This window comes from Etheostoma cragini, chromosome 14 (assembly GCF_013103735.1).
Source record: "Etheostoma cragini isolate CJK2018 chromosome 14, CSU_Ecrag_1.0, whole genome shotgun sequence".
Taxonomy (NCBI): Eukaryota; Metazoa; Chordata; class Actinopteri; order Perciformes; family Percidae; genus Etheostoma; species Etheostoma cragini.
In genome coordinates this window covers 20,574,989-20,598,329 of record NC_048420.1, presented here as the reverse complement: position 1 = coordinate 20,598,329, position 23,341 = coordinate 20,574,989, and the positions used below count along the sequence as shown (strand labels likewise).

Below are 23,341 nucleotides of genomic sequence, written 5' to 3'. Positions count from 1 at the left end.
ATTTAATGCCAAAGAGCATAACTGTTTAACACCATGATCTGTAACTGGGACATTTCGCCAGTCAACACCTCTGTTTACTGTATTAGACATTGAGCAATAAGACAACAACAGTTGTTGCGATTGGCTATCAACACTACTAACACTATTAACACTATTAACATGGTTAACTATCCATTCAATTCTAATGTGTCCCACCTAACCTGAAGTCACCCTACAGGCAAGTCTAACTCAAAAGAGCAGGAGGATGCAGCACATCCACACTCATGTTAATCTGCACCAATGAAAATAAAAGGTCAGAAACTGTTGTCACTTATTTCCTCAAACTGAATAACAGAAAACTGATTTTTTAGATCAACAGATTGAATATTTGACTTTTGGGAACTAGACTCTTTAAGGAAAAAAAAAGCCTCCTATACATCTTTGAGTCCAACAGGAAGTTTTATCAGAAAGCTGTGACATGACTGACAGTCACTCAGTGTTGATGGTGTGCTGAACTCTGATGTTACTCCAAGAACCCTAAAAAGACCAGGCAGAAGTCAGTGGGGAATTTTGAATATGTTGCTTGATGCGTTCTATGCAGCTACACCATCTAGCTAGCTATTTATATTATCTATATCTAGATATAGATAATGCACTCCATTATAGACAGACTACCAGCTGAGATCAGTTGAATGTTTTTTCAGATTACATTATGTGCTTACATAATTGCAAAAGGGTTCTCCAATGTTTTCTCAGTTAGTTTTTTTAAATGATATTAGATTGATAAACAGAATGTGCCTTTGGAACATCGGCTGAATAGTTGCTGATAACGGGCAATGCAGATATTGCATTAAAGATCACCCCCCACTCAGATCAGCTGGTATTTTGTCTAAAATGGAGTTGAATGGAAATGTATAAGTGACAGGTAGTATATCTACCTATCTATCGGTTTATTTATTTATCTATCTATCTTGCATATGAAGCTTCACTCCCACGGTTACACAAATTATTTCAAAAAGGATTTTTTTTGGTGTGCTTCTTGTTAAAAACATTAAGTTCCCCCATGGATCGTATAACGAGCCATCCACAGGACTACAGAGAAGGTCATGCCTAGTGGTGGAATGTAACTAAGTGCTGTACTGATGAAGTACAATTTTAAGTTACTTTACTCAAGTATTTCTCTTTTCTACTACTTTATACTTGGGGCCTAGTCAACAATAATTCAGAGAGAAATGTACTTTTTACTTCACTTTGTATCGACAGCTTTAGTTGCTTTTCAGATTATTAAAACAAAATATGAATCAATGAACGGGTTATGTTAATTTACTGTAAAATAGAGTGAAGAGACAAAGTCAAGGAAGAGCAAAAATGAGGAACAAACCATGACTATTTTTGTTGTCGGTTTGACACATGACCATCAGGAAATTGTGGGTGTGATGCACTGCCACAGGACCAAAAGCATTGTGGGAAACTGTTGCCCAGTGCCACAATGGATAAAAAATAACTTCATGTTTTTAGTTCTAAATCTCAAAATTTCAAAATTTCTTTCAAATAATGAGTAGTCTCTAGATAAATGAAACATAACGTATGATTTATTTTACTAATTATTTTGTTTGTTTACTCTGAACAAAAACTTTGTTAGATAATAAGATAATGATGGAGAGGACTGCGTGAGGATGGGGGAGAAAGCCAGAGATCCACACCTGAACTGTTGGTTTGACAAATCCTTCAAAGTCCCAGACTTTACAGACGTATTTGTGATAAACAAGGAACCACGCCACCGTTTGTTGAAATAGGGTTTATCAAGGCCTCCCCTAGCTGTAGATAGATAGCTGTAGATTCTTTTGGCAGCGCCGCTGCTAGTTAGCTTAGCTTAGTGAATGGAATCCTATGGTACCTGTTAGCATGTTGTGAGTAAAAGTGAGTCAACAACGTTGACTCACTTTTAGTTTTTGTGGCAAGCTTACTAGCAGCGGCGCTGCCGGTGTTGCACCGCGGTAAAACAATGCATGCACTGAGACAAAAGAATCTACAGCTATCCAGCTACAGCTAGGGGAGGCCGTGATAAGACCTACAATACAATAAACGGTGGCGTGTTCCTTTAAGTATCGCTCAGCCTGTTAAATATGCCCAGAGCAGGATGCATAAAGTTGAGCAATTACTATTTTTTCACACAGCTAATGTTAGTAAATAAAAAATAAGCACAGCAAACATTACAATCCGGAGTAGTGGAGTACTGAATTAACCAGCTTTTACTGATGTTCTTAATCTGAGCTACAACAGCTAGGGTAAACTGTAAAAAATAAATGCATTAAACTATTTTTTCTTTTTGTGTTTTCCTAAACTAAACTAAAGAATTTTACAAAATAATATTTCCCTAAAAAGTGTTTGTACTGTATATAACTTGCAGCAATAGTAATCTTTCTTGGTCTTTTAACATTTTGAAAAAGTGCATAATAACGAGGTCATACCATGTTAGGTAAAACAAGGATTACTTTTCAAAATATGTATTTATTAAAAATAAAAAAAGAACTAAATCCCGAGTCACAGCTGACAGCAACATTCAACTGACTCCAGAGACACAAACAGAAGGAGTTGGCGAACAGTATAAATCAGCAGTTAACATAAACTTTTTCTTCTTTTCTCTTTTATAGTTAAAAGACATTAGCGGCTGGCTCAGAATTTGAAGGTTGGTGATAATGTTGTAGAGCAAGTAATGATACAGGAAAGAGTTGGCAGACGTGCTGAGGCTAAGATTGTATATGTTGTTGCTCTCTTTGCTGAATTCTCCCAGTAAAACGTCCTTGTAACTGTTGAAATGAAGGGAGCTTGCAGCCAAGCTGGTTGTAAAGTTTCTGTCTGATGGAATGTATTTGTTTTTGTACAATCGCAAATGCCCAAATTTAAACACAGATCTCCAAAAACTTAAAACCAAAAGGGAATAAGTGCTCCAAGTGCCCTTCATCATTCCAAATCCTCCTCGTCAGGTATGAACCATGTGTCATCTGACATCTGCTGGTCCACACCTCTCCTCTCTTCCCCACAAAGCTCTCGGACGGCGAGGATTCGTACAAGCATGGCCTCCATGGTGCGGTCATCCAAAGGGGTGGAGGAGAACCACAGAGGGCTGGTGGGAACACAATGGCCATCTGGAGAAAGGTAGAACAAGTCGGTGCGCTGCGTCAGCGACTCTGAGCTGGATGGATGGAGACAAAACAGAAAATCAAAGCTCATAATTATTTCACAGTACACTGCGTTTTTATATGTTGACTTGTCTTCCTGGATGTACTCTGTGTGGTATTGTACGATGCAAACTGATGTTCTTTTCCCAAAAATATCTGGGCGCAATTTTGACATGATGCAAGTTTCTTGTCTTTGACATCTTTTCAACTAATGTTTAAAAATTATTATATTACAATATTGACATTTCAAAAAGCATGTTAAAAAGTGCTTTACAAAAAACAAGGCAGCAAGGCACTAAAGACAGTCGAGAGAAGTGCAACACGTTAAAAAAAATGACAAATTTTGTTATCTTAAGCTGGTGTGATCAGTATTTTGAATTAAACAATAGGTTAAATGACGTAATGTATGTGAAAGGGGTCAGTTATTATAAAATCAACTACTGCAGGTTAAACAGTATTTATCGGCACAATCTTAACTCGTCAGAAACCGCTTAATGACGTGTTTATTTGTACATGGACCCTTTCTTTTTTGGATGTTGTATATTTGGAACTCTCTACAACTCGCGTAAATGGAGCACCAGAAAAAAATGTTGAACACTGAGTACAGCATTGCTGACTCATTGAAGTCCATGCTGTAGATTGGTGCTGCAGCCTTCTTCCCTCTATTTGCGCATGTGTTTGTTCCCTTATCTTGTTTCTGCCTGTGTGTGTGTCTGTTTCTGTGTGTGTTTGTGAGCTGCGGACATCGCTCTTGCTATTGCCTTTCCGTCCTTCCCCTGTGTGTTTTTATTTATTTTCTTATTGGTGCTGGGACATGTTCTCATATCTCAGCATATTGTTTGTAATTATTTGTAATCTTTAAATTTAAAATATTTGGTTACAAAAAACAAACAAGTATCAGCAGTTTAAGTATCTGAAAGTTCAGATAAAAATGTTAACACGCTTCAAAGTGCCATACTGCTCATATCTTAAATCATAATATCTCATCAGCAGGAGGGAGGAAAAGTAGTACAGTGGACAAAGAGACAGTAAATTACTAAAATAAAATAAAAAAGTTATTTAATCTGTTATAGATAGATGATATAGAAAGAAGAAGAAGAAAGGGAAGAAAAAAAGATGTTTGTGTATGTATGCATCTGTGTCTATGATGTGTAAACAATAATGTGTAAATAACTGAAGCATAAGATTTACTAAAGGATAAAAGTAGAGAAAGGGGGTCGGACCTGATACTTCTTCCTACTCCTTTTGAACATGGAACATTTTTTGTTTTGTTTGAATGACTTTCAAATTTGGAAGACCGTGCTAAGAAGTACATGACCTTATTTACCTGTCATTTTAATTGTATATGTATGCAGGAATGCATGTATATACATCTTTTATTTTAATGTTGTTGTTTTTTTGTTAAAAATAAATAAATGCATGAAAAAATATAGCTACGGACCACTTGGAGAGGTAGAACTCGTAGAGTCTGACTGGACAGCGGAGAGGGTTCTCAGTGTTCTCCATCAACTCCTGGATTTCCTCTCTACTCTCATTTTTCTTGCGCTTCTTAGCTGGTATGCCGTCTGCATCTGACACAGACATACAACACACAAACACACACACAAATATACACACACGGTTTCAACACTCCTTGCTTCTATCATTTAATATGCGTTGAAATAGGCCTACAACTAAAATATCAAACTTTCACATACAGCACCTGAACAAAACGTCTCTGAAATAATCCAATTTAAATAAGTTTAAGTACTTTTCAATGTTAAAACAAATATTATTCAAATATAATCCGGTATATCACTTTGACCCTCAGCTATACTGGTACCTGGCTTTGCCTTCTTTATGGATGTTGGCGGGTAGAAGCGCAGGAAGGTGGTCTTGGTGTTGTTCTGGTTGGTTTTGGTGCAACGCATGACGTGAGCAAAGGACAGCTGGCGGTGCTGCTCCACCGTGGTAAAGCCAAAGTACTTGCAGCAGAAGAAAAGGAGAGTGTTGAGGAGGACGATGGGGGAGTACGCCCCCAACTGTTTACAGTCCCAGAGAAACTCCTCCTCTACACGGGAATGGATATAACCTGCAGAGAGAAGGAGAGAGACCGTTATAAATCTGGTCAACCTGAGGGGACCAGACGCAGAAAAAGACTTGGTGACTCACCACTGGCTGATATTGAAGGTTTGAAACCTTTCAGGATCTTGTTAAACTTTGTGGAGAACTTGTCGTAGATGAGATCGCTGAATATGTTCTCCATACGCCCATTCTCGAACAGGTACTACAGCGAAACAACAATATTACAGTCAGACAAAACAACAAGAATTGTGTGACTACATCCACTGTTGTCCCAAGTGATTTGTGAAGGTGTACCTTCAGTTTGCAAAAGAAAGAGTGACTACCGGTATGTATGAATGCTTGCAGCAGAGGGCGCTGCTGTAGAGGTGCGATTTACATACTGTAGGTCCCTTTTTCAGTTAGTGACACTACAGTGAATTAGATTTTGGAGAATTATTATTTTGTGTTATAATAGAAAAATCAACAAAATAAACATGGTTCTTAAGGGGTCTAAAAAAGGAGATTGCACTACTTTGTTGTGGAAAAGTTTAGCCGGTCAGTCTGGTCTGCCAGAGGTTCAAGACAGGCAACTCATTGATAATTATTACATACAAATCAGCATGTGGACGTAGTCCCATATGTTGCTGCTATCTATATGTCCTGTTTGTTTGCTTGCAATGTCGTTCTATATGTATATTCGTCACGAATGCTTCGACAGCTTTTAACAACTGTGTGTGGTTTTCTAATCTTTAAACTGCAGGAGCGGTTATCTAGAAAGCCTTTTAACTGCATGAGAATTCCTTTTTTACCATTTGTATTTATTAATTTGCACTTTTCTATGATAAACTAAACATATATATATATATTTTTGTATTACTTCATATGCCCAGAGTCACACTTGTTATGTTCAAGTGTAAAATTTCATAAAAAAATCAAGAAAAACCTTAAACCTAAAAAAAAAGTTGAAAATTGGGTTGATGTGAGGAATGTTTATAACATCTTTATGATACATTATGAATTAAGGCACATTTGGATTAACAAATAAAACAAGATTACTGAACAATATGCATAGTGTATGTAAACAAAATCAACAAAATTTCACAAGAAAAGGCGTAAAAGGCTGCTTCAAAAAGAGGGCAAACACACCCATGAAAAGACAGATGTTGAACTGTTGGGTCCTTGTAGATTCTGGAGTGTGGTCTATCTGTATAGTGTCTTGAGATAACTCTTGTTATGAATTGATACTATAAATAAAATTGAATTGAATTGAATTGAATAGATGTTTGACACAGCAAGTAATGGATAGCATCATGTAAATGTGTGTGTACACTTGGTCATCTTGCCTGTTGTATGCTGAGACAGAGGAAGAACACACGGTCAGGGGAATACGGCTCTCCATCAGGTCGCTTCACCTCAGCAATGAAACAACAGAGGCTGTCGCTCAGCTCGGACGCAGAGCAGCAAAGAACTTCCTCGTTTAAGGTCCCAACGTGATCTAACAGAAGAAAAGAGTCAAGAGAAGAGTGTTTAAACCTGCATTTGATAAGTTTTGTTCTGCTAAAAATGTACACTAAATTACTAAATGCAGAATGAGGGCCATTTTATGGTTGCGGTTTGTAAACACAACATTTAAAGTCGGCCTCTTCTTTACGGCTCAAGAAGTCACTTTTTTTTGGAACAAGCTTCTTCATCTTTTTTTTCACACAAAAATTGTGTTTTGTTTATCCGCCATGTTTTTTGCCTCCTTTTGAATTCATACTTCTGGAATCTGGTCATTACGTTGTTATAGAGGTTGTCAGCCAGAAACATCCCCAACACAGCAAAATGAAAATATATGGAGAAGGCAGGGAGTCTGGAGATAGACAAAGCCACACACTTCCAGGCGGTCAAGTGATAATGTGAGAGGTATTGTTTTTGTATAAATCTATACATAGTTTTGGTTTACAAAAATCCCTAATCCTTAAATGAATGAAAATTAAATTGGAAAAGAAGATAGACAGAAAAACATACTAGAAACAAGGTCCAGGTTGGTTTGTGATTTCCTCCACTGTATCCATCTCTTCCAGGCGGCGATTCCACATTGACTCGTCATGTTTTGGTACTTCCTAGATATGACCTCCTCTTTAGCTGCTCTGGGCGACTGGTGCAGTTTACGACCCTTTGACATGGGAGGATGGAAAAGATTACATCACAGGAAGAGGAGACCACAGATTCTAAACTCAGTTCCCAGTTGGTTTGTTACCTTGTTCTTGTTGTGGACTTTCCCCCCAGTTTGTTGTAATAGCATCGGGGGCGTCTCAGCGCTCGGTGAGCCCTGGGGATCCCCCCTCATCTCCAGAGCAGGAGGTGGGAGCTCAGGTTGAGACTCACTGTGCATGCCCGCCTCTAAAAATCGAGGTGTTTTTTTCTGGGTGTTTGGTTGACTGAGCGACTCAAAGCTGCTGTCAGAGGACAAGTCTTTCTGGTTGTTGAAAGTGGCCTGATGATCTGAATCCAAATCATCCCTATCGTTGCTGCTGTGCTCTGAAAATGATGAAGATGATAATAAATAACAGTCACGCCAGTATCAAGCTAAAGAGTTTGCATGTTTTAGATTTATCATCAAACCAAAGAGGAGGCTCATCTATAAACCTAAAATCTCTTCTGTCCTAATAATCCCCAAAATTGAAATGTCACACATAGCTGAAATTTATGAACTACAACAATAGCATTTCAAATATCTCCCATTTTAGTCTTTATTTAATCCGGTTTGTGATCTAAATCAAATTTTCAAGAAATGGCAGCACAATTATTTTACAAACTAAGACAAAGCCAAGTACACAATAAGAACAAAAAGATCTCTTGATCCAGACGATTCTTGGGGCTATCCATCCTCAAGTCCAAAGTGTAACAGTATCATCCCTTCCCTTCATGTTCAACCTACGTCTTACCCTTTGGAGCATGAACTTTTTGTCTTCGTCCCTCTTTTGTCTTCACTATGTGCTCTCTCTGTTTCTTCTCATCTTGCACTTTCTTCCGCTCAAACTTGAAGTTGAGCTCTCCTTCCAGCGGGTCGGGGTGGATCATCTCTTTCATGGATTTTACAGTTGGGTCAGGAAGAAACACGGGCACAGGAAGCTGGAGCAGAGACAGTTTGGGAAAGTCCGTAAAATCTGATAGTGACACCTGGAGGCATTGCTAACTAACCCCAACCAGACTAACATGCAATATTTTAGGACAATTGATATTTACAGTCATTTGACAATACAGATTGACAGTAACCAAAGGGAAGGTTGAGAGAGTGGGGAGGCTGGATGTTCATGTTACAGTTTAATTTTTTTTGTGGGGATAAATCAGCAAATGTTAAGAAAGCTGTGAGTCCGTGAAGCACTTTAATCCAGAGTTGAGATTTAAAGCATGAAAACCAGAGCGGAAAACAGTGAAGTTCTTCTGTGAGATTTGAGTATCATGAAAATTCAATTGAATTTTATTTATAGTATCAATTCATTATAAGAGTAATCTCGAGACAGTTTACAGAAAGAGTAGGTTTAGACCTCACTCCAAAATTTACAAGGACCCAACAGTTCTAGTAGTTTTCTCCAGAGCAAGCAGCAGTGCGACACTGGCGAGGAAAAAATCCCTTTTAGGAAGAAATCTTGGACACACCCAGGCTCCTAATAGGCGGTGTCTGACGGGCCAGTTAAATGTAAATGTAAATGTGCTGTATTTATATAGCACTTTTCCAGTCTTAACAACTGCTCAAAGCGCTTTTACATCTACAGGAAACATTCACCATTCACACATTCATACAATGTGGCCGTACAAGGTCCCACCTGCTCATCAGGTGGACATTCACACACATTCACACTCCGATGCGCAGCACCGGGGGCAACTCGGGGTTCAGTGTCTAGCCCAAGGACACTTCGACAATGAATGCAAAGGCGGGAATCGAACCATAAACCTTCCGATTGGCAGGCAACCGCTCTACCACTGAGCCACAGCCGCCCCTTGGTAGTTGGGGTTGAGATGAATAGCAACAGTAACAGTCACAGTGCAATGTTCAAATCTGAATGTTAATATGAAAATGTTCAAGGTTGATTCACGTACCGGTAAAGGCAGGCCCAAAGGCACTGGTGTGTACTGACTGTACATGTTCATAGGCAGAGGAATGTACACCGGCACTGGGACAGGCAGGACTATGACTTTTGGTACAAAGTTCTCTTCACACAACAACAAAAGAAGAAAACAGAACCAACATCAAAACTCTTCATCCAGGAAAGAGGGTACCTAAGTACATCTTCATATTTGTAGATTTTACCATGAGTAAAGTTAAGTGTCTCATAGGTACAAAACTAAAAACATGGGTACATGGTGAATCTTTTGGTATTGCATCACAAAAAACTCAATTTGGCTAAGCATTTAAAAATCCTGTATTTGATTCTTCACCTGTCTGTGCCTCTGAGTCGACAGTCTGTGTGGTACAGGAGACTCCCTTGTTGTGGACCAACGGTGTGCAGAGCATGGACTTGTTCTTCAGCTCCTTGGGGACTGTTTGGACACTGGCCTGTGGAACAGACAAATATTAATTAACAATTAACAATAACAATAATTCAAACATGGGTTAAATCTTAGCTAAATGAAACATATGCTGAGAGTACAGGAGTTAGCTTTTTAAAAAGTTTACAGGTTAGAGGATAGCCATGTGGAGGACCTTTTACATTACATGTCATTTAGCTAATCAAAAGCAATACACTTGCACGCATCTGAAACAACTATGCATTAAGTGTCTTACTCAGGGACATTGCAGTGGGAATTGAACCCAGATCTCCCACACCAAATGCATGTATCATATCCACTGTGCCATCACCACCCACTTGGTTTTTATAGTAAACTTACGTGTCCAACAACCTTTGTTTGAATGTCAGAGACAGGGACTGTAGAGAAATAACAAAGTTGGAGTCAGAAAAACCAAATTTTTCCATCTTCATATGTCACAGTAAATAGTGTTTCTACAGTATGTACATACATAATGTCTGTGTGTGTTGACCATGCTGTGCAGAGCTGGCAGAGGTACTGGACTGTTTCGCCAAAGTGCTAGCAAGTGAGATAACGTTAGCGATGACGGGGAAGGACTCCACTGTGCCTGAAGATCTGGGCGGTGTAGAAACTGCAGGCAGGAAAGAAAGTATAGTCAGCAGGGGCTGTCAGTGATTGATCTCACAACATTTTATACAGTAAATAAATTAGAAGTATTTAGGCATATCTAAAAACCCAACAACCTGACTCAAAGCAAGTTGTGGGTCTAATAGAGTTACTGTACATTACTTGCTTAGCACCAAACAGCAGACAGACACAGTAAGAGACTAGCTGGACAATATAATGGAGCACTTAGCAGCTTAAGAGACAGATAGTTCCCCCTGGAGTTGTTAGAGCTCAAAAAAGGAGCTAAAAGAGAGCGTGAATACTAGACTTACATTCATCAGGTGGACAGAAACACGACTCCAAATGAATGATGTATGTAATAAATGTGTGTCTGTAACTGCTGGATGTGTACATAAGCACATGTTTGCTAACAAGCTTATCATATCAGTGTATGCATTGCTACCACAGGAAGACGCCTAGCGTTCTACGTAGGTTTAAAAAAAAGAGGCAGAAATTAGGAGTATACACGATTCCTGGACAAGGCTGAAATCCAGTAAATGTCCGGTTTGGCTCTTTGTGATTTTTTCTGATGTTAACTGTCAGTCCCACAAGGACGACAACATCAGACATACACAATAAGAGAGTCAGAGTTAGTGAAGCAATGAAACAGACAAACAAAACATTGAATGTCAACAACACGTACCTGTGTTGACCAGCTGGACCTTTTTATTGCAGAAATGTAAGAGACATCTCAGGTCACAGAAGCGTTTAACCTCTCCCAGCATGGGAAGACTCTGCCCCAGTTTACTGATGCGGCCGCAGGTGTCACACTTGGCAGCCTGAGAGCAAGTAGACAGTTACTTTGAATTTGAGAGCACCTCATGGCTATCATCAATTTTAACAACTTTAGTGTTCAGACTTTCTTATATGCAGGTTGACTGCTTTTAGGGATTATTTGAATTGTCAGTTTATCGACTGAATATTGCCTTAATTAATTATTTGGTCTATTTAACAATTTCACGGAGCCCAAAGTAATGTCTTCAACTGTCCAAAACTCAAACATACTCAGTAGTCTGTCCAAGAAGGCAAATCTGGAAGCTGTGCATTTTTTTAATTTCTGGTTTAAAAACGACTTAAACTTACTTAAGAACTCAAAATAGTTCCCAATAAATGTTTTGCCAATCTTTTGAAAGACACCTAAATAAGCTGTCTCTCTACTGTATGTTTGAACTGTTCATCCACTCTACTTCACACTTGCTTTCCTGGATAGCCAATAAACTTGTTTGGGGTTTGGATTTTGGTGCATTTGGACATTGGATATTAAAAACTGTGACTAAAACTAAACAGCCAAACAAAAAACTGCTGGTGCAGCACGCTGTTGACACGCTCTGGAAAGCAGCGGGGGTGGGAGAGGTTTACAGGCTGGGGCTGCGGTTCACTTTTTAAACTTTCCAATGTAACGTGATTGCGAGATATGCCAAGCAAAATTTTCTTCACTTTCCTGGAGCACGAGCAGATAGTTGACAGGAATATCACAACTGTTGTGTTGAATAAGGTTTGATAAAAGGGACTATGTAACACTGCCTTTTCCGTGTCTATTATTTTGCTAAGAGGAAACACCATAAAAAGCTATTTGCCAACACTAACTATCAAACAAAAGCCAAACACTATATCTAATTAAGTTGCTTTGAGCTGTAAATTCACTTCTTCTAAACAGGGTCAGAACCTAATCTTGGAGGTTATTCCTCCACAGCCAGCGCTGGACAAAGCAAAACTATCTCGGCTGCCCAGGATAAGACAGCAGTTTTCATCAGGCTCACCCTCGGTCCGGTTAATTAAGTGTAGGCTACCACTAACTTATAAAACTAATAACATTTGGATTCAAAAACATTCTTGAGAGCCGACAGACAGGCCAACCAATCGGCCCATAAAACATAAAAAGTACAATAAATAAAAGAAAAGCAAAACTACATTGAGTACTACATACTACAACCTGGGGGTAATTTGCTCAATGGGTGAACTCCCATGTGTACTTACATGGAAGAGAAGCCTTTTGTAGTTTGAGCTGCAGTCTTCAGAGCAGAAGTCCTTGTGAGCGCCTTCATACTTTGCTGTCACCACTGCCTTAGAAAAGGAGACGCAGTAAGCACACCAGCCGCAGTGTTTGCCCCACTTCTTTTCCAGCTCAAGTTGAAATAGCATCTTGCAGCCTGACAGGAGAGAAAGGAGAGGCTCAGGAATTGTTGACCATTCAGAATCTGAATATTATTCATTATACAAACAAGGCTCCACCATCCTGCATAAGATTTATTAAACGTATGTGTCCAATTACCATCACTGCAGAAGTCGCAGTCTTTGCCATCAAATTTCCGGACATGTCTGATGATCCTTTCATTGTTACAATATTCACATTTGCCTGTGATGTTGTTGACCCTGTTAAATTCTTGAGAACAGGTCTGGCCACACACAAAATAAATTTTTCCCTGCGCGCACACACGCACACACAAACACACACACACACACACACAGATATTTTAACAAACGTATTCACACAAATGGCACCATGTATATTTCTGTTTCTTAAAATTAAATTGTGAAAATCAATAGACATAACATGAGATTCAATTAGATCCTCTAGTTCAACGTTTTGCTTGAGTTGCCTTTTGTATCTTTAAAAACAGACCCTACACACCTTTTTCTGGATGACTTTAGGTGAAGCTTTTAAAATGCGCCCACATTGGGCACATGGCAGTTTCTCTGGTGGTTTGAGGAAGTCACATTGGGTTTGATCAGCAGCTCCCGTTGAGTTAACAGCCATGTCTTTCTGGGACTCCTGTGGCATAAGAAAACAAAAAATATGCAAAAGATTTTAAACCTATATAAAATGAATATGGTATCTAATACAACATGTAACACAGTCATAAAGTAGGCTGGCCATGATAACTAATGAAGGAACATGTCACCCAATGCAACAGCATGGCTCCTTTATGTTCTTCAAACAGTAAAGTGAAGATAGGAAGAAGGTATAACAATTACAGTTAGACAGTTATTTTGTTGGTAGGATACATATATTAATCGGTGAGCTTTATGTGCTTATCTAAGATCCCAGCTGACACCTCCAACCAAACTTTTTTTTTTGTAATCTCCAAAAGGACTCCTCCGAGTTGTCACTCAGGCAGTAAAGGCACACAAGATGTTCTTTGGTCGGTTCTTGTACCACCTGCCTCTTTTGTCTACAACTACTAGCTTCTAGCATAAAAGCAGCTACTTCTACCACTATCAGTTAATTTATCATAGAATTAAGAGTTTCAAACATTGTAAAAGCTGTAGGTTGTATTACCTTAAAAGACATGGCACAGGTTAAAGTGCAGAAGTTTCTGATGGAGGCATCTGACATGGCGAGGTGGCAGGCTGGCAATGTAGTCTTCCCACAGTGGTCACAATCCAGTGGAGTACCTGTGGAGAAGTAAATTTCATGATAAAAACTTGGCCAAATGGTAAAAGCAAATACGAATTCCACAAGTACTAATATCACATGAATGCAATAAACAACCTCCGCAGGGCTCTGAGGTTTCATGGAAGTAGACTATTCTTGTCAATCTGTATTCAAGGCTATTAAACTTTATTCAATGAAAGCTGGAATCCTTTTAACGGACGAGAGAGAGAGCGAAAGAGAGAGAAAGAAGGACAAAGAGCGACTGTGTTGTCACAAGTTACAGTCCAGTACCTGATGCACTGACAGCCTGGATCTTGGACGCCATCACACAACTGCTGGTGCAGAAGAGCTCCACCACATCCTCACTGTTTTTGTTTTCAAACATATCTGTCATTAAATGGGCGGTGCGGCACATGACACACGGAAGCAGAGTTTTGATTTTCTGCAAAGTGATAAAAACAGGACACAGAAAATGTTGTTGCTTCACCAGATTTAATAATGTTGTTAATACAGTTTATTTTATTTTTGATATATCCTCACAGCATATATATTTTTCAATTTTTGATATATCCTCACAGCATATATATTTTTCAAAGTGTCGCCCTTCAATAACATTTTTGTTTTATCTTATTTTATCATTGCCTTTTAATTAAATAATTCTGTTTAATTTCCATTGAACTAGATGTTTCAAGTTGTTTTTTACCTGTTTGAATTGGGCCAGACACTCTGCATCGCAGAGTTTTTTGCTGCCGTCCTCTATCTTGAGCGTGACAGGTGTTTTGCAGGGGGAACGGCAGTTCTCACAGATGGACAAGTTGTTCATGTTGCAGAAGCGGAGAAAACAAGGATTGCTGCAGATCTTGTGGACAACGTCCTTCTGTATTATCTCATGTTTGCTCTGCAGGAGGATAAAGAAAGGACAGTGTGCCAACCACAATTCATACATATTTCAATTGAAATCATTTAAACATGGATAACAAAATGGCAGTGAGCTTAAAAGTTTGTGAGTGAGATGATTTTTTTTTTTTATTCAATATTCATAAAAAAGGTTAAAACAAATCTGTATATTGCTTGTTTTAAATTACTTTATGTCATATCAATAAAGAAAAAAATGATAATTAGATCTTTTGGAATCTGTTGTTTCTTACAATGCAAAACCTGCTGCACATGCTGCATTGTGATTGTGACGCAACTGGCACAAGGGGTATTTTGGTGGACACGATAGTCTTATAGCTGAAGGAGGACAGGCATGACTGGCTGCAGAAATCCTTCCTTGTCCCCTCATTTTCCACCAGGGCCTGGATGACGTTCTGTTGCGGTGTTATCCCTCTGAGAGTACGAGAAGGATCAGTTGTGATCAGTTTAAAGTCAGCAATCTTAGACACATAAACATGTAGATATAGCGGAAATAGCAATAATTCAATATGCCTATATGTCGTTCAGTGAAATCCTATAGTGGTGAAATCCTATATCGAGATATCGTGAAATACAATTACGTTGTCTAAATTGTTAATTACAAGCACGTACTAACTTAATTTTCACAGAAAATCTGTTGTGAAACATTTCGAGTGAATCTCATTTAAAGAATTGCAGATTTGTTTTAACATCACACTATTTTTGTGCTTGCATGTAAACAGTCAATATATGGATGAACACTTTCTTCTTTTTTCCCTCTATAATATCACTTCAAACTGTTAACCACATTATCAATGACTATTTATCTGAAATCTCATTGTAAAAAATATTTTGTGAAACCAAACTAATTGTCAATGTATTTGGTCAAGAATATTATGATATGTGATTTTCTTCATATTGCCCAGGCCTAAGCAGATATGAGTTTATTGGAAAGACATTTAAAATTAATTAAATTTAAAAAAATTCAGCAAAAAGGGAGAAATGTTGTGATAAAGATGGCATTAAATAACAAATAAAACAAACTAATGAATGACTCACTGAAGGCAGAAGTGACAGGTCTTCTTAACTTGTTTCATTTGGTAAAATTTCAAAAGGCAGGGAGAGGAGCAGAAGATGTCAGCGTGGCCCTTCCTCTGGTAAACAGTCTCCCCGTCCTTTAGGACCTGTTTGCAGTTAGAGCAAGACGCAGGCAAATCCGTGCAGGTGGGAGTGGGTGCCGTAGACGTGGGTGTAGACAAGTCTCCCGTCAAGGAGAAGACCGAACCGATCTTCAAGTGCTCCTGTCAGAAACCAAATAGTAAGATGATGTACAGCGATGACAGTTCTCAGTAACATGCTGGAGAGTAGGATACATTTCTAAATGTTTACTAGTGTGTGTTTTCCTACTGCTTTCTATTGTTCTGCTGGGGTAGTAGAAATGTATTTCAATGCCAATCAACTTGTTTATTTTCTAAAATCAGCTTTTATAATTCTAAAAACCTCTCCCGTTGTCTTTTTTATTTAAAGATACAGAACACAGTTGTGCCGTAAAATAAGGTTTTTAAGATTCAATTACAGGCAGGCTTTAAAAGTATGATAGCTTTACCGCAGGTGAAATCAGCTCCACCTCAAATACAACAAAAATGCTGCTAACATATTAGTGCATCAGTCAATATTCCTATATTATACAGTATATAAATCTGTGAAAGGGGCCATTTGGCAATATGAGTAAGTTTTAGCTCATACATCTGTCAACATGTTTTATGCTCCCTTGTTAAAAGAAGAGTTTTTGATCTCCTATGGAGAGTTTAATGTGTCCCACCTTGGCCACATCATCTCCTGCTTTAGGCTCATCCTTGATATTTTCAGTGGAGATGGATGATGGGAGATTCTGGTTGTACTCCTCATCCATGGGCTCTTCTTTTATCTGGATGAAGAGTGAAGAGAGAGCCAGGTTCGCTGTGTCACTTTAGTTACTCACTTTAGCATATCTCCATTATTATGTATGTACACTCTAACATAACAACATACCCGGAGAAGAAATACTTGGCAGTAGTGCAACTAATGTTATCAGCCACAAAATAGGTCAAATTGCTATACGCTACACCACACACATCACTGCAAACATAAACCATATACATGCTGTGGTTTAAAGTCCTGTCTTGATTTTGGTGTGTTACAATTATTACAGAAAACCTTATTATACATAATACTCACACAGCCCAGATTTGGTATGGACGGCTTCACTTCCTTATTGTCATTTTCTTCAGGTGATATTGACGGCTTCACTTCCTTAATGTCATTCTCGTCAGGTGATATTGACGGCTTCACATCCTTAATGTCATTCTCTTGAGGTGATAGGCTAATCCTTTCTATAAAGACATGGTAAAACATGAATCAAATAGATATTGATCAAATGGAACATATGATGGTCTACGGAGAGATTTTTCTTTGCTGAACAGATGATGATGAACAGATGAAAACATATGAGCTCTAACTCAGTGAAGAGATTGGAAAAGCTTCTGGTTTTAGTGTCCTTATTTAGCAAAATAAGCTGCCAGTGCAACCTATTCTTTGTCGTACGTTTGTAAACTGCTCATAATATAATATAATAAATCATTTTGTAATATATAATCAATCTGTTCAGAAGTATGTAACAATGCAAGTAAAGGCAGCGATGAGAGTGAAAGTGTGAGGTAAGAGATATAGTTTTATTTTCTAGGTGCAGTACCTGCCACAGTGGAAGACTGAGCCTTGTGTACCATCATACATCTGTTGCTACAGTAGAAGTCCAACGTGCCCTTATCATTTGTTTCTTCAACCATGTCTGATAAGCGATGGTACGTCTGGCACATGGGGCACAGCTGAGGTGCCTGAACTTTCTGTAAAGATATTTAAAAAACACGGCAGAGAAAAAGTGAGTCTCAGTGCAGGATCAGTGAGAGTCTTATAATAGTGTTTGAACCTGTGATGTGTCAAGTTTATTTAACAACCAATCCACTTTGCTGCCACTCTGCTCTGTGAATCTAAAAATAAAACAAAACAGAAATTACTTAATTGTATCCGAAGCCTCTCTCCGACCAAGTACTTACACTACTAACATACTGTAGTTATAGGAACAGTCCACTTCTAAACAGTTCTACTAACTACTCTCCCCTAAAACCGTTCTTACCATTTTCAGTCACACTGGCCAAGTGGCCGTAAGAGGGGTAAGGGAGCAAGCACGACAACGGCCTTTATAGCGTCATCACTTGACTTTAGCGTCACATAAAACAACAAACCATAGCTGTATTTAAAGACTAGGCTGGAGTACTTAACAAAGAAACACAGGAGACGAAGGCTCCAGTGTTCAGGAATATGAACAAAACAACAGGATTGACAATTAACTGGTTGAATGTGTGATGTTTGTCTTATGAGTTGGCATACGTAGGCAAATTGCAACAGACAGTGAAGAAGTACTGTTTGTGTTTAAGACGTTGCTAGATAAGGCTCCCATCAGCTAGATAACGTTTTTTTACAACTTTGGTCAGTACACGGCAGGATTAGCTGGGAGACTTCTTCTAAACCAGGGACACTTATGGAATACCTGCAGAACAGGGACATAAGTAGTAAGTAGTTCTTTTGTAGATTATGGTGAACTAGTGTGTGTTGTAGCAGTGTTTTGCCATTGAGAACAAGCTAGCATGCTACAGTTAGCCACCTCGTTAGCTCACCGGAGACTGAAGGCAGAGGACATTCAGAAATCCGTATCTCACTCAAAACAGCATGGATAGTTTTTGTTTTTTTAAGTTTGTATGCGTGTGGAAGCACCAGAGACACAAAATAACACCCATATTCCAGTAAAAGTGTTTTTCATAATATGTGCACATTAAGGCTTTTTTATTTTTCAATTCCTTTGTTTTCCAAATTTCTTTGTTGGTCAAAGAACATATTTACGTACTTTTTTTCCCTAATCAATGCAACACAACTTAATACGTGCAAAATGTAATGAAATAAGTTTGATAATAACAGACCGACTCATGTCGCCTATACATAAACACACTGCTTGGCGTATTTATAGCTTAGTAACATTCAGGGTATTCAGTACTGCATAATAATGTGCTAGTTTGTACATTGCTAATGTGGACGTTGTAGATATACCAAGACCAGTTCCTTAAAAGGGAACTACCGTTTTATTTCCCAACCTTGACCAAATTTCCAATTTTTTTGTGTATAAGTGACTGATGGCAACAACAATCTTTGACATTGGCCCAGTATGATGCATGATAGCTGCAGTTGGCAGCGGCAAAACAAGCTACAATTTAAGTTAATAGGGCAATTGTCGAGCTTGTAATTACCTTCACCAAAGTTCTGGTGTTACTACTGACCGGTTCAGATTAGTATTCTAAGAGTTTGACAACATTATGGAAAGGATTCCTCCAGAGAGAGACCTTCAAAACCTCTTTAGACCTCTCTTTTTAACCAGAAACAGCTTAGGAGTTGCTGGTGCTAAACCAACCACACTCCATTTAAACAAATTGCTTTTTTTAGCGTGTATAGAGCAAACATATTTTCACATGTAAATCGTAAACCTTGTTTATTTTAAACAAAACTAAAGTTGTGACGGTTGGAAAAGTGGAAAGACGACAAAAAAAGGCTTTTCATAGTTTTATTTGGTTTCTGTCAACTTTGAATGAAGTGTATTCTACAATGCTAAAATTACTGTTATTTAATTTGAGTCTGGTGGGTTTAGTGAATACAATTACGCACGTTTTTATGTTTAAAAAAGGATCTTATGCTTTAACAAAAAGGTTGACCACCTTAGAAATCCTTTCCATAATGTTGTCAGACACTTAGAATATTAATCTGAGCCAGTCAGTGGCAAAACGAGCACTTTGGGGGTAAAAAGTATACAAGATGGACAACTGCCCTATTAACTTACATTGCAGATTGCTTTACTGGACCACTCTCAAAGATTAGTGTTCCCATTAGTCACTTAGACACAAAAACATAGGAAATTAAATAAACGTTTAGTTACCCTTTAATATTTACTGTCCGGGTGAAATGAAGTGATCGTGATTTTGACATTTGATTTCCGCACCTCTTTGAACTCGATCAGACATTCTTCACTGCAGATAATTTTACTGCCTTCGTCGTCCGTCAGCAGGATCCGTTTTTCGAGGTTGTGAGAGCCGCAGACGTCACACATAGGCCCCGGTAAGTTGTTGATTCTGTGGTTGTTGATGAAACATTTGCTGCAAATTCTTTGCATCAAGCCATCCAGGGTCATCCTGAATTTGCACTGAGGGCGATAAAGGAGCATGTGGAGTGATGGTATTGTGGTAATTCTGAATCTTATTTTATTTTTTGTATATCCCATGAGAAGGATTGAATGAACTCATACTACTAACAATTAAAGTCTGATATAGCGATTTGAAAAGTGTTGACAAACAAAACAAAGGCATTGGTGATTTTGGTCTTCTCATGGGATTTGTTGACAACAAGAAAAATACAGAACAGCCTTTACAGCCAAACTTGACCATGAAATATCACACTAGTCTCGCATTGCCAGACCACCCACACGCTGCAGAGCGGAGGAAGGTCTGGCTACTCCACATAGCATTACGTGATGGTAGAAAAACGTGCTCTGGTTTATTGGCATTTCTTTAAACCAATCACAATCTTCATGGGCGGTGCTAAGCGCCGGACGGAGCCGCTGCAAAAAAGTTGTGCGAGAGGAAACTCCAATTGGATAGATATCTAGCTGTCTGGATTTACCCCGCAGAGATCTGAGGAGCAGTTAACAAAAGTACTTATAAATCCACCAGAGTTTAAAATTCATATAAAAATGAAAGCCCAAGGAAAGTAAATGCATCCGGCAGAATATCCTGCGGCACCGGAGCAACCCCAAAAGTGGAACGTCAAGGATAGAGACTATAACACAGCAACAAATAACCGCACAATCCTCAAAGTAATACATTAAAAATAAGTTACGTAACTAAACGTCAAACAAAAACTAAGAATCAATTAATTGTTGTCTTACGTAGCAATATTTGGCGCACATCTTGCACTCGGACCGAAGTCCTGTTGAAGTTGATGCGGATGCAGTTTTGGGGGAAGATGTTTTTCTCTTGGCGTTAACAGAAGCGAGGCAGGCTTCGCTGCACAATTCCTTCATAGTCCCGGAATCATCTACCGGAGCCAGGATAATGTCGTGAGGCCGCATTATCTCCCTGAGGAAAGGAGATCAAGATGTGATTCATGATTCACTTCAAAATCTCTGATAAAAGCCAGGATATTTAGAATATATACATTTACAAAGAAAAGCAACAAATTCTTACAACTTTTGAATTTTGTTTTTCTTGAAAACAATTCCCCACTTAAAGCACAAGATTTAACATTTGTTTTGATTGGTTAAAAGTCCTGAAATCCGGTAGGACATCCTTGGGTAAGTACCTAAACATATACATTTAAAGTTTTTAGATGACATGTAAAACAAAATGATTTAATTAAATTAAATATTCATACACTGCATGTGTGTTCATATCTTTGATATTCCAGATACCAGTTTCTGGTAGTTTCTGAAGTACAGCTATTTTCTTCATATATACATCATATATTAGGTTCCTGAAATATAATGAAAATAAATAGAGAAGAACAGTAGTCCCACGTGCCAAAAACAGAAAATGGAAACTAAACGTTTTAGTTGTTGGAACAACTTATTTAAATGTTCAACTTTTCAAATAGTTGCAGATTATTTATCATAACTTCTATTTGTCAAATAATGTGAATGTCATTATCTGAAATTTGGATTGATTCTCACTTTTATACATATGTACACACAAAAATAAAAATATATCATCTCACAAAAAGGAGGAAAAGGGACATATAGACAAAGAAAACCACAAAGATAAACATCCTCGACTTACTGGAAGCAGTTGTAGCAATTTTTGGTGGCTAATTTGCTGTGCGGATGTCGTTCAGAGAGGCATTTGGCTGAACAAAAAACCTCCAGTGAATTCTTCGGCTGGTAATGCTTCTCTCCTCTGGACAGTTTCTCCCCACAGTTGCAACAGGCAACGCAGGAGGCTTCAATGATGAATCTTGATGTGCTGTCCAACTCAGCAGCTGCAGGGGCATCATTTTCGTTCAGAGTGGAGTCTTTGCTGATCTTTACTTCCGTCTGTGAGTTGAATGAATGACAAGAATGATAGTGAATTATAATGATCAAGAAGACAGCTTTATTTAAAACATAAAGGCATCAAGTCAACAAATGCTGTTTCTGCTTTAAATAGCTCTTGCGTGGAACAGATTTAACTCACACCTTCATGTTTTTTGGATTTATTGTAGGAAATATACTCACAGGATTCAATTGTTGTTTTGATTGTTTGCCTTTTTTCCTCTTCAACTGACCTGTGCTTTCCTTTTCTGAAAAAATAAGTCAGAAACCTTTTTTTAGCAAGTTTACTGCTAATATTGTACATATAATAACATAATCAAATTACATCATTTAACGTAGCCAGAAACTGTAGAAAAAAAAGTTATCATTGGATTTTCAAATTTCCGAACAAATCATGACTTATTAAATGATGCACTCCTCAGTACAATTGGGCAGCCATGATTGACTCACCTGAGGCCAACAGTCATGTGACAACAAGTCTGCCAATATCCAACTGAACTGCTGGTTTATTACACGACGACAGGTTGTAAAAATGTAAATAGTTCAATATGTACAGCATGTGGAGCCCCCTCTTTTTCCCATATTGGTAACACTTATGGTCACTTAAAATATTACAGTTTGTATAAATTCCATTTTAATCCAACATTTGTGAAAGAAATTACAGAAAGAAATTCAACTTGCATTTTTACATTTTTTTATGATTTAGGATATTGTGTTGTGTTATTCAGCATTAAAGGCATTTTTGAGTTCTCCCTACTTTTTGCCAAAAATGTGCCGTTTCCATAAAGGGCTTCGGCCTTATACATTTCAGTGACAAACAAAGCCACAGTGACAACGTTACAAAACCGCTTGGGGTTCAGAATTTGTCAACAATTTGAACTTGACCCGTGGTATAATTAATATTATTATGATATAGTGTTTCACCATATTGTTATTCATTACCTGTTTATATACCAACCTCCACTTATGTGTGCATCGGAGAAGTAATAGTTATTGACAAATGCACACACTTATATCTGCTTAGAACTACATCATAGTGTTATCAACGATTTAGTCAATGTTATATACTGCTTCTAAACGCTACATCACAGGGGATTAAAGTGTTAACAGCAAACAAAACTTTCTCCTATCTGTGTCAGACAGATGCTAACTAGATGTTGAGGGATGTCAGATGGCATGATAAATAACTGTAATTAGCAGAGGAAAAAGATGAAGATGGTGACAAAACCGGCTCATAGCAGTGCAACATTTGATTGTGCCAACTCCTACGTAGCCACAATGGTGGGAAGATTCTGTTAAATGGAGCGCAGGCAGCATATAAAGCAACAAATATGCTGTTAGATCTGTACCAGCAGCAGGTGTGATTATTACAAACCACTGTGTAACATATTGGAATATGATGAATCTTAAACTTTGGGGGTGGCAGTAACTCAGTCCGTAGGCAGTTGGGTTGGGAACCGGAGGGTCACTGGTTCAAGTCCCCGTATGGACCAAAAATAAAAGTAGGGAGTTTGGATTGGTGGCTGG

The 23,341-nt window shown here is 38.4% G+C and overlaps 1 protein-coding gene across 4 annotated transcripts in view; it reads right to left on the bottom strand.

The window, feature by feature from the left end:
• Positions 1-2,470: 2,470 nt before the first annotated feature.
• LOC117956880 overlaps positions 2,471-23,341 on the bottom strand; it is a 35,701-nt gene continuing 14,830 nt past the window's right edge. For 2 of the 4 annotated variants that reach the window (XM_034892194.1, XM_034892197.1), the window contains 28 exons: positions 21,998-22,062; positions 21,564-21,817; positions 20,678-20,867; positions 19,736-19,936; positions 17,387-17,537; positions 16,873-17,027; positions 16,478-16,582; positions 15,715-15,956; positions 14,910-15,090; positions 14,465-14,659; positions 14,053-14,203; positions 13,666-13,781; positions 13,018-13,158; positions 12,658-12,808; positions 12,363-12,535; positions 11,029-11,164; positions 10,210-10,350; positions 10,080-10,117; positions 9,630-9,747; positions 9,291-9,403; positions 8,135-8,321; positions 7,447-7,727; positions 7,215-7,362; positions 6,548-6,699; positions 5,313-5,427; positions 4,984-5,232; positions 4,603-4,732; positions 2,471-3,175 (listed from right to left, as the gene is read on the bottom strand). In XM_034892194.1, the coding sequence (XP_034748085.1) occupies positions 2,944-3,175; positions 4,603-4,732; positions 4,984-5,232; positions 5,313-5,427; positions 6,548-6,699; positions 7,215-7,362; positions 7,447-7,727; positions 8,135-8,321; positions 9,291-9,403; positions 9,630-9,747; positions 10,080-10,117; positions 10,210-10,350; positions 11,029-11,164; positions 12,363-12,535; positions 12,658-12,808; positions 13,018-13,158; positions 13,666-13,781; positions 14,053-14,203; positions 14,465-14,659; positions 14,910-15,090; positions 15,715-15,956; positions 16,478-16,582; positions 16,873-17,027; positions 17,387-17,537; positions 19,736-19,936; positions 20,678-20,867; positions 21,564-21,817; positions 21,998-22,062 (4,511 nt within the window). In that variant the 3' untranslated portion in view covers positions 2,471-2,943. The remainder of the gene's footprint in view (positions 3,176-4,602; positions 4,733-4,983; positions 5,233-5,312; positions 5,428-6,547; positions 6,700-7,214; positions 7,363-7,446; positions 7,728-8,134; positions 8,322-9,290; positions 9,404-9,629; positions 9,748-10,079; positions 10,118-10,209; positions 10,351-11,028; positions 11,165-12,362; positions 12,536-12,657; positions 12,809-13,017; positions 13,159-13,665; positions 13,782-14,052; positions 14,204-14,464; positions 14,660-14,909; positions 15,091-15,714; positions 15,957-16,477; positions 16,583-16,872; positions 17,028-17,386; positions 17,538-19,735; positions 19,937-20,677; positions 20,868-21,563; positions 21,818-21,997; positions 22,063-23,341) is intronic. The other 2 variants (XM_034892196.1, XM_034892195.1) reach the window with 2 other exon arrangements.